This window comes from Procambarus clarkii, chromosome 39 (assembly GCF_040958095.1).
Source record: "Procambarus clarkii isolate CNS0578487 chromosome 39, FALCON_Pclarkii_2.0, whole genome shotgun sequence".
NCBI classification, from domain to species: Eukaryota; Metazoa; Arthropoda; class Malacostraca; order Decapoda; family Cambaridae; genus Procambarus; species Procambarus clarkii.
The window spans coordinates 41,010,749-41,022,039 of record NC_091188.1 but is presented as its reverse complement, the minus strand read 5'-3'; the positions used below and the strand labels follow the sequence as shown (position 1 = coordinate 41,022,039).

Here is an 11,291-nt window from a genome sequence, read left to right as displayed (position 1 = left end):
GGCTTGATAATTGCTTCTTCCAAGGTTGTCACGTCATCCCTAGATAGCTCCTTGGCCCTCATATCCAAGCTCTTGTTCTCATAGCTCTTCCAAGTGTAGTATAGTCATATAGGGTATAAGGGAGCGTCCCCTCATACTTGCATCTTGGGTCTATATTATGCACACAATTGTCATTTATGACGAAAGTGTTTTTCCATCACCTTTCAAGATGCACAACGCTAGATCTTAATCCTGATTAGTACTACCATTAGTTTACTTGTCAGTGTCTCACTACTGTCTACCAGCATCACATTCTAGTGTGTGTGTAATTACCTAAGTAATTACCTAAGTGTAGTTACAGGATGAGAGCTACGCTTGTGGTGTCCCGTCATTCCAGTACTCTGTGTCATATATCGCTTTGAAACTATTGTGTGTATGTATACTCACCTATTTGTGCTTGCGGGGGTTGAGCTCTGGCTCTTTGGTCCCGCCTCTCAACCGTCAATCAACTGGTGTACAGATTCCTGAGCCTACTGGGCTCTATCATATCTACATTATAAACTGTGTATGGAGTCAGCCTCCACCACATCACTTCCTAATGCATTCCATTTATCAACCACTCTAACACTAAAAAAGTTCTTTCTAATATCTCTGTGGCTCATTTGGGCGCTCAGTTTCCACCTGTGTCCCCTAGTGCGTGTGCCCCTTGTGTTAAACAGCCTGTCTTTATCAACCCTGTCGATTCCCTTGAGGATCTTGAATGTGGTGATCATGTCCCCCCTAACTCTTCTGTCTTCCAGCGAAGTGAGGTTTAATTCCCGTAGTCTCTCCTCGGAGCTCATAACTCTCAGCTCGGGTACTAGTCTGGTGGCAAACCTTTGAACCTTTTCCATTTTAGTCTTATGCTTGACTAGATATGGACTCCATGCTCGAGCCGCATACTCCAGGATTGGTCTGACATATGTGGTATATAATGTTCTGAAAGATTCCTTACACAAGTTTCTAAAGGCCGTTCTTATGTTAGCCAACCTGGCATATGCTGCTGCTGTTATCCTCTTGATATGAGCATCAGGGGACAGGTCTGGCGTGATATCAACCCCCCAGGTCTTTCTCTCTCTCTGACTCTTGAAGTATTTCATCTCCCAAGTGATACCTTGTATCTGGTCTCCTGCTTCCTACCCCTATCTTCATTACATTACATTTGCTCGGGTTAAACTCTAACAGCCATTTGTTCGACTATTCCTGCAGCTTATCCAGGTCTTCTTGAAGCCTCAAGCTGTCCTCCTCTGTCTTAATTCTTCTCATAATTTTGGCGTCGTTAGCAAACATTGAGAGGAATGAGTCTATACCCTCTGGGAGATCATTTACGTATATCAGAAACAGGATAGGTCGGAGTACAAAGCCCTGTAGGACTCCACTGGTGACTTCACGCCAGTCTGAGGTCTCACCCCTCACTGTAACTCTCTGCTTCCTATTGTTTAGGTACTCCCTTATCCACTGGAGCGCCCTACCAGTTACTCCTGCCTGTTTCTCCAGCTTATGCATCAACCTTTTATGGGGTACTGTGTCAAAGGCTTTCCGACAGTTCAAAAAAATGCAGTCCGCCCACCCTTCTCTTTCTTGTTTAATCTTTGTCACCTGATCGTAGAATTGTATCAAGCCTGTAAGGCAAGATATACCCTCCCTAAACCCATGTTGATGGGTTGTCACGAAGTCTCTTCTCTCCAGATGTGTTACTAGGTTTTTTCTCACAATCTTCTCCATCACCTTGCATGGTATACAAGTTAAGGACACTGGCCTGTAGTTCAGTGCCTCTTGTCTGTCACCCTTTTTGTATATTGGTACTACATTAGCAGTCTTCCATATTTCTGGTAGGTCTCCCATTTCCAGTGACCTACTATACACTATGGAGAGTGGTAGGCAAAGTGCTCCTGCACACTCTTTCAATACCCATGGTGAGATTCCGTCCGGCCCAACAGCTTTTCTCACATCCATCTCCAATAGGTGCTTCTTGACCTCATCTCTTGTAATTTTGAACCTATCCAAGGTCACCTGGTTTGCTGCCATCTCTCCTAGCGCCGTGACACAAACACACACATGTGTGTGTGTGTGTGTGTGTGAGTGTGTGAGTGTGTGTATGTGTACTCACCTAGTTGTACTCACCTAGTTGTGCTTGCGGGGGTTGAGCTCTGGCTCTTTGGTCCCGCCTCTCAACCGTCAATCAACAGGTGTACAGATTCATGAGCCTATCGGGCTCTGTCATATCTACACTTGAAACTGTGTATGGAGTCAGCCTCCACCACATCACTTCCTAATGCATTCCATTTGTCAACCACTCTGACACTAAAAAAGTTCTTTCTAATATCTCTGTGGCTCATTTGGGCACTCAGTTTCCACCTGTGTCCCCTTGTGCGTGTTCCCCTTGTGTTAAATAGACTGTCTTTATCTACCCTATCAATCCCCTTCAGAATCTTGAATGTGGTGATCATGTCCCCCCTAACTCTTCTGTCTTCCAGCGAAGTGAGGTTTAATTCCCGTAGTCTCTCCTCGTAGCTCATACCTCTCAGCTCGGGTAATAGTCTGGTGGCAAACCTTTGAACCTTTTCCAGTTTAGTCTTATCCTTGACTAGATATGGACTCCATGCTGGGGCTGCATACTCCAGGATTTGCCTGACATATGTGGTATACAAAGTTCTGAATGATTCTTTACACAAGTTTCTGAATGCCGTTCGTATGTTGGCCAGCCTGGCATATGCCGCTGATGTTATCCGCTTGATATGTGCTGCAGGAGACAGGTCTGGCGTGATATCAACCCCCAAGTCTTTTTCCTTCTCTGACTCCTGAAGAATTTCCTCTCCCAGATGATACCTTGTATCTGGCCTCCTGCTCCCTACACCTATCTTCATTACATTACATTTGGTTGGGTTAAACTCTAACAACCATTTGTTCGACCATTCCTTCAGCTTGTCTAGGTCTTCTTGAAGCCTCAAACAGTTCTCTTCTGATTTAATCCTTCTCATAATTTTAGCATCGTCCGCAAACATTGAGAGAAATGAATCGATACCCTCCGGGAGATCATTTACATATATCAGAAACAAGGTAGGACCGAGTACAGAGCCCTGTGGGACTCCACTGGTGACTTCACGCCAATCGGAGGTCTCACCCCTCACCGTAACTCTCTGCTTCCTATTGCTTAGATACTCCCTTATCCACTGGAGCACCTTACCAGCTACACCTGCCTGTCTCTCCAGCTTATGTACCAGCCTCTTATGCGGTACTGTGTCAAAGGCTTTCCGACAATCCAAGAAAATGCAGTCCGCCCAGCCCTCTCTTTCTTGCTTAATCTGTGTCACCTGATCGTAGAATTCTATCAAGCCTGTAAGGCAAGATTTACCCTCCCTGAATCCATGTTGGCGATTTGTCACGAAGTCCCTTCTCTCCAGATGTGTTACCAGGTTTTTTCTCACGATCTTCTCCATCACCTTGCATGGTATACAAGTCAAGGACACTGGCCTGTAGTTCAGTGCCTCTTGTCTGTCGCCCTTTTTGTATATTGGGACCACATTCGCCGTCTTCCATATTTCTGGTAGGTCTCCCGTCTCTAGTGACTTACTATACACTATGGAGAGTGGCAGGCAAAGTGCCTCTGCACACTCTTTCAGTACCCATGGTGAGATCCCATCTGGACCAACAGCCTTTCTAACATCCAGATCCAGCAGGTGTCTCTTGACCTCCTCTCTCGTAATTTCGAACTCCTCCAAGGCCGCCTGGTTTACCTCCCTTTCTCCTAGCACAGTGACCTCACCCTGTTCTATTGTGAAGACCTCCTGGAACCTCTTGTTAAGTTCCTCACACACCTCTCTGTCATTCTCTGTATACCTGTCCTCGCCTGTTCGAAGTTTCAATACCTGTTCTTTCACTGTTGTTTTCCTTCTGATGTGACTGTGGAGTAGCTTTGGTTCGGTCTTGGCTTTGTTTGCTATATCATTTTCAAAATTTTTCTCTGCTTCTCTTCTCACCCTGACGTACTCATTCCTGGTTCTCTGGTATCTCTCTCTGCTTTCTGGTGTTCTGTTATTCCGGAAGTTCCTCCACGCCTTTTTGTTCAGTTTCTTCGCTTCTATACATGCCCTATTATACCATGGATTCTTCTGTTGCTTCTCGGATTTTTCCCTTTGGGCCGGGATGAACCTGTTTACTGCCTCCTGACACTTTTGGGTAACAGTCCATCATACCCTGTACAGACTTATCTCTGAGGTCTGTGTCCCAAGGTATTTCACTTAGGAAACTTCTCATCTGTTCATAATTCCCCTTTCGGTATGCCAGCCTTTTGATTCCTAGTTCTTTTTGGGGGGAGATAAGTCCTAGCTCTACCAGGTACTCAAAGTTCAATACACTGTGATCACTCATTCCCAAGGGCGCTTCCATCTTAACTTCCCTTATATCCCATTCATTTAGGGTAAATATCAAATCAAGCATTGCTGGTTCATCTTCTCCTCTCATTCTTGTTGGTTCTTTGGTGTGCTGGCTTAGAAAGTTTCTTGTTGCCGCGTCCAGCAGCTTAGCTCTCCATGTTTCTGGTCCTTCATGCGGGTCTCTGTTCTTCCAATCTATCTTCCCATGGTTGAAGTCTCCCATAATTAGTAGTCCAGATCCATTCCTGCTAGCAACAGAAGCTGCTCTTTCTATTATGTTAATGGTGGCCATGTTGTTTCTATCATATTCCTGTCTAGGTCTTCTGTCATTTGGTGGTGGATTATATTGTGTGTGTGTGTGTGTGTGTGTGTGTGTGTGTGTGTGTGTGTGTGTGTGTGTGTGTGAGTGTGTGTGTGAGTGTGTGTGAGTGTGTGTGTGTGTGAGTGTGTGTATGTGTGTGTGTGTGTGTGTATATGTGTGTATATGTGTGTGTGTGTGTGTGTGTGTGTGTGTGTGTGTGTGTGTGTGTGTGTGTGTGTGTGTGTGTGTGTGTGTACTCACCTAATTGTACTCACCTAATTGTGCTTGCGGGGGTTGAGCTCTGGCTCTTTGGTCCCGCCTCTCAACCGTCAATCAACTGGTGTACAGATTCCTGAGCCTATTGGGCTCTATCATATCTACATTTGAAGCTGTGTATGGAGTCAGCCTCCACCACATCACTTCCTAATGCATTCCATTTACTAACTACTCTGACACTGAAAAAGTTCTTTCTAACGTCTATGTGGCTCATTTGGGTACTCAGCTTCCACCTGTGACCCCTTGTTCGCGTCCCACCAGTGTTGAATAGTTCATCCTTGTTTACCCGGTCGATTCCCCTGAGGATTTTGTAGGTTGTGATCATGTCCCCCCTTACTCTTCTGTCTTCCAGTGTCGTAAGGTGCATTTCCCGCAGCCTTTCCTCATAACTCATGCCTCTTAGTTCTGGGACTAGTCTAGTAGCATACCTTTGGACTTTGTGTGTGTGTGTATATGTGTGTGTGTGTGTGTGTGTGTGTGTGTGAGTGTGTGAGTGTGTGTGTGTGTGTGTGTGTGTGTGTGTGTGTGTGTGTGTGTGTGTGTGTGTGTGAGTGTGAGTGTGTGTGTGTGTATATGTGTGTGTGTGTGTGTGTGTGTGTGTGTGAGTGTGTGTGAGAGTGTGTGTGTGTGTGTGAGTGTGAGTGTGTGTATGTGTGTGTGTGTGTGTGTGTGAGAGTGTGTGAGTGAGTGTGGCGTGTATGGGAGGGCGGGACACCACCTCCTACACACACAAGAGACAACACCAACACAACACCACCTCTGGTACACTCTGCACGTCAACGGCTGGCTTCACTTCTCTAATAAATCACTCAAATACAACTTCTAAAACTACACAACATAATGTATAATTACAACAATGTGTAATGCTGTTATTTTGTCTTATTTATATAATATACACAAGAGAAAGTCCTATGGGATTTGTTATGTATGTAATTACATATACTCTTATAAAACTGTTCAAAATTACGTACATATGTGAATTTGGAGCTGAGAGGATAATTCTGATAAGGAGAATACATGTCTAGGAAGGGAACTGTCAGGGGAAAGCGCTAAGCCGTTACGACTATATAGCACATGGAAGGGGTCAGGATAAGGATTTGGGATGGGACGGAGGGAAGGAATGGTGCCCAACCACTTGGACGGTCGGGGATTGAACTACATGTCTACGAGCCTAACCCTTAATGCGTTGCAATGTGTACGGATTTGGCCATTCCGTTAAAATTGCGACGAATTACTAAAAGATTGAAATCGCTATAATATTGACGTTTTCTATGCATCGGCCTCGACTGGTTAGGTGGGATGTTAGGGTTCATACACTTCTGGTTAAGTAAAACAGTTGCATTTTTGATGAGGTGGTTGTGTGTGTGTGTGTGTGTGTGTACTTACCTAATTATGCTTGCGGGGGTTGAGCTCTGGCTCGTTGGTCGCTTGTGTGTACTCACCTATTTGTACTCAACTATTTGTGCTTGCACGATCGAGCATTGACTCTTGGATCCCGCCTTTCCAACAAAATGTTTACAGCAATGACTGGAAACATTTAAATCGGTTGTTTACAGCAATGACTCCTGTCCCCATTTCCCTAGTCATATCCTAGGTTTTAAAATTATGAATAGTATTTGCTTCCACAACCTGTTCCTGAAGTGCATTCCATTTTCCCACTTCTCTCACGCTAAAAGAAAACTTCCTAACATCTCTGTGACTCATCTGAGTTTCAAGCTTCCACCCATGTCCTCTCGTTCTGTTACTATTCCGTGTGAACATTTCGTCTATGTCCACCCTGTCAATCCCTCTGAGTATCTTATACGTTCCTATCATGTCCCCCCTCTCCCTTCTTTCTAGTGTCGTGTGTGTGTGTGTGTGTGTGTGTGTGTGTGTGTGTGTGTGTGTGTGTGTGTGTGTGTGTGTGTGTGTGAGTGTGTGTGTGTGTGTGTGACACAGAGGGAGTATAAGGTAAACGCCAACAAGCAGTAGCAGTGTCGTCAGGAGACTGTCCCCATCGTTCCAGACACTTACCCACAGTGAGTGACACTTGTCGTCCTCACTGCTTCCTGCTCCAGCCTCTCCATCTCCTCCTCATCCCTATCCATCCCTGCTCCTAGCCCCACTCTCTCCCCCCCCCCCCCCCACCTCACACATACAAATTTTGTCTGAATGGCCAAAAAATGTCAGAAACATTGATTTCACTTTTCTCGATTAACTTTGAACTGCTACATTTCGGTCCATTTCGAAGGTCCGAAACGTCGTCTCTTCTTCATCTTCAGATGTGTGGTTTGGTCATATCTTCAGCCCCGTTATTGTGACTCATCCCTTGTTGGATTTCTTCTGTATTTACAAAATCAAAATGTTCTTCATGTCAAACAACTGTTATTTCATTCACTGTCATCGCCTTAACCCAACCCAACTTAACCCAACCTAATCTGATATACGCAAGACCAACCCAACCCATCTATTACGAGGAGACTGTTCGTTCACCGTTCTTTCACTGTTCTTTCACCGTTCTTTCACTGTTCTTTCACTGTTCTTTCACCGTTCTTTCACAAATCTGAACTAATTGGCAATTTGGAAGTAAGTCAAACCATAGACCTGGAACAATGACATGGAGCAGTTGATGCAGTGATACCTGACTGAGGAGTATACATCCTCACCTCACACTCACACCTGACGCAGCACAGGTGCTTGATGAGTATGTTGAGCACACGCTCAACATACTCCCATATGTTACATATGCTCAACATACATACACAACCCACACATAGTGGCTTGGACATGTATATGACTGGGATTGGGTGGGTATAAATAGGTGATGGCCCAATGGCCCTCTCGTATGGCCCAATATTGGCCTTCTGCAGTTACCTTGTTCTTTTGTTCTTATGTTCTCCTGGCTCCTAGAGCGGCTGGTGAACAAATGGTAGGTTGGATGCGTGAGACTGTTGGTGGTGGGTCGGTGTAAACAACCTCTCCAGAACTACCCAGAGGGCAGAGTAACTGTTCCAATCACTCCAATTTCCACTCAAATGATGGATCTCGCCAACGGCTTTAACACACACTCAATTTAAACTGGTTTTGGAGGAGGGGGGGGGGGGGAGGGGGGAGGGGGGGGGAGGGGGGAGGGGGGAGGGGGGGTGAGGGGGGGAGGGGGGAGGGGGGGGGGTAAATGACTGACCTGAGCCTCACACCTGGTGAATAACCTGTGCTGCAGCTTGTTCCACGGTCACTTGTTCCACGGTCGCTTGTTCCACGGTCACTTGTTCCACGGTCGCTGGTTCCACGGTCACTGGTTCCACGGTCGCTGGTTCCACGGTCGCTTGTTCCACGGTCACTTGTTCCACGGTCGCTGGTTCCACGGTCACTTGTTCCACGGTCACTTGTTCCACGGTCACTTGTTCCACGGTCACTTGTTCCACGGTCGCTTGTTCCACGGTCACTTGTTCCACGGTCACTTGTTCCACGGTCACTTGTTCCACGGTCACTTGTTCCACGGTCGCTTGTTCTACGGTCACTTGTTCCACGGTCACTGGTTACACGGTCACTTGTTCCACGGTCACTTGTTCCACGGTCGCTTGTTCCACGGTCACTTGTTCCACGGTCACTTGTTCCACGGTCACTGGTTACACGGTCACTGGTTACACGGTCACTTGTTCCACGGTCACTGGTTACACGGTCACTGGTTACACGGTCACTTGTTCCACGGTCACTTGTTCCACGGTCACTTGTTCCACGGTCACTTGTTCCACGGTCGCTTGTTCCACGGTCACTTGTTCCACGGTCACTTGTTCCACGGTCACTGGTTACACGGTCACTGGTTACACGGTCACTTGTTCCACGGTCACTTGTTCCACGGTCACTTGTTCCACGGTCACTGGTTACACGGTCACTGGTTACACGGTCACTTGTTCCACGGTCACTTGTTCCACGGTCGCTTGTTCCACGGTCACTTGTTCCACGGTCACTTGTTCCACGGTCACTTGTTCCACGGTCACTTGTTCCACGGCAGCTTGTTCCACGGCAGCTTGTTCCAAGGACAATATACAGGCTGTTCTCTCCCTTCGCACCACTCCGTAACAAAGAGAACGGTTGTGCTGTAAACAAACGTTAATATTACGATGCTTTAATCTGTACTAATACGTCGCATTTTCACCGGATTGGTCGCCTTTGCTACAAAAAAATCCTCTTATTAGGTGAGAATAAAGGTTGAAATTTCTGATATCCTTTATTACTATTATTTTATTTAGAACATCAGAGCCTTCAACTCCGACAAGAATGTTGATGGACTGATAAATTATGTACAAGGTCAATATTTTCCAAAGTGTCGCACCTGGCCCAACATGGTGGACAACCAGTAGGTGGCAGCCATAACATAAGGCGCTCAGCCATTATCACCCTCATGCTTGGAATTGCCTTTCTCACTCCACGGGGGACCAATCATTCCGAGGCTGACTCGCATCTACAACTTGTTCGCTCAAGAGCTTGATGAGCAGGATATCTCATCAAGAGGTTGATGAGCAGGATATCTCATCAACAGGTTGATGAGCAGGATATCTCATCAACTGGTTGATGAGCATGATATCTCATCAACTGGTTGATGAGCAGGATATCTCATCAACAGGTTGATGAGCAGGATATCTCATCAACTGGTTGATGAGCATGATATCTCATCAACTGGTTGATGAGCAGGATATCTCATCAACAGGTTGATGAGCAGGATATCTCATCAACTGGTTGATGAGCAGGATATCTCATCAAGAGGTTGATGAGCAGGATATCTCATCAAGAGGTTGATGAGCAGGATATCTCATCAAGAGGTTGATGAGCAGGATATCTCATCAAGAGGTTGATGAGCAGGATATCTCATCAACTGGTTGATGAGCAGGATATCTCATCAACTGGTTGATGAGCAGGATATCTCATCAACTGGTTGATGAGCAGGATATCTCATCAACTGGTTGCTGAGCAGGATATCTCATCAACTGGTTGATGAGCAGGATATCTCATCAACTGGTTGCTGAGCAGGATATCACATCAACAGGTTGCTGAGCAGGATATCTCATCAACAGGTTGATGAGCAGGATATCTCATCAACTGGTTGATGAGCATGATATCTCATCAACTGGTTGATGAGCATGATATCTCATCAACAGATTGATGAGCAGGATATCTCATCAACTGGTTGATGAGCAGGATATCTCATCAACAGGTTGATGAGCAGGATATCTCATCAACTGGTTGATGAGCATGATATCTCATCAACTGGTTGATGAGCATGATATCTCATCAACAGATTGATGAGCAGGATATCTCATCAACTGGTTGATGAGCAGGATATCTCATCAACTGGTTGCTGAGCATCATATCTCATCAACTGGTTGCTGAGCATGATATCTCATCAACTGGTTGCTGAGCATGATATCTCATCAACTGGTTGATGAGCAGGATATCTCATCAACTGGTTGCTGAGCAGGATATCTCATCAACTGGTTGCTGAGCAGGATATCTCATCAACAGGTTGCTGAGCAGGATATCTCATCAACTGGTTGCTGAGCAGGATATCTCATCAACTGGTTGCTGAGCAGGATATCTCATCAACGGGTTGATGAGCAGGATATCTCATCAACGGGTTGATGAGCATGATATCTCATCAACAGGATATCAGCAGAATATCTCAACAGATCACATGAAGGATCTGGTACACAGTTGGCTCATGCAGTTCCTTATATAATAGTTACCTTGCATTAGTTTATCCCTAATGCTTAAACTAATCATTTAATCAAACAAATGAGTTTCTAGAGGCAGGCCTCAGATGAGCTAATGTAGGATAACAGCTCTTGCTTGCACTTTCACTAGGAACCTCAGTGACGTTCTTAATAAAACACACACACACAATTAGAAAGAACTTGTTCAGTGTCAGAGTAGTTAGTAAATGGAATGCATTAGGCAGTGATGTGGTGGAGGCTGACTCCATACACAGTTTATAATGTAGATATGATAGAGCCCAGTAGGCTCAGGAACCTGTACACCAGTAGGTTGACAGTTGAGCCTCGGCTCTTGGGTCCCGCCTCTCAACCCCCGCAAGCACAACTAGGTGAGTAAAGATACATACACATCCTTGGCAGACCTATAAATGTGAGCGCTCACATCTGCGGTAGAAAAACCAAGACTCACTTACAAATCCAAGTTTCCATTACAATCATCAGACAATTACACAACCACAATCTCTCAGTAACCTTGGAATAATACAATCATAAACACTGGGAAAATGTCAAGCAGGAATAACTCAGTGTTTTCACCCCTCAGTGTCCCGGATGCTGAAGCTTGGTAAAGGA

The 11,291-nt window shown here is 45.7% G+C and overlaps 1 protein-coding gene across 1 annotated transcript; it reads right to left on the bottom strand.

The window, feature by feature from the left end:
* Positions 1–131: 131 nt before the first annotated feature.
* On the bottom strand, positions 132–10,731 carry LOC138372705 (protein rtoA-like). Its single transcript, XM_069338216.1, has 3 exons — positions 10,695–10,731; positions 8,135–9,050; positions 132–150 (listed from the first exon to the last, which is right to left on the bottom strand). Exons 1-3 carry the CDS (start codon positions 10,729–10,731, stop codon positions 132–134), a joined length of 972 nt encoding a protein of 323 aa, XP_069194317.1.
* Between the last annotated feature and the right edge of the window lie 560 nt (positions 10,732–11,291).

Excerpts from the sequence above, each read along its gene's own strand:
- LOC138372705 (XM_069338216.1), bottom strand. The coding sequence starts at position 10,731 with ATGATTAGTTTAAGCATTAGGGATAAACTAATGCAAG. Across the intron at positions 9,051-10,694 it reads TAGGGATAAACTAATGCAAG|CACAACCGTTCTCTTTGTTA; the intron begins GTAACTATTATA and ends GTTTGTTTACAG.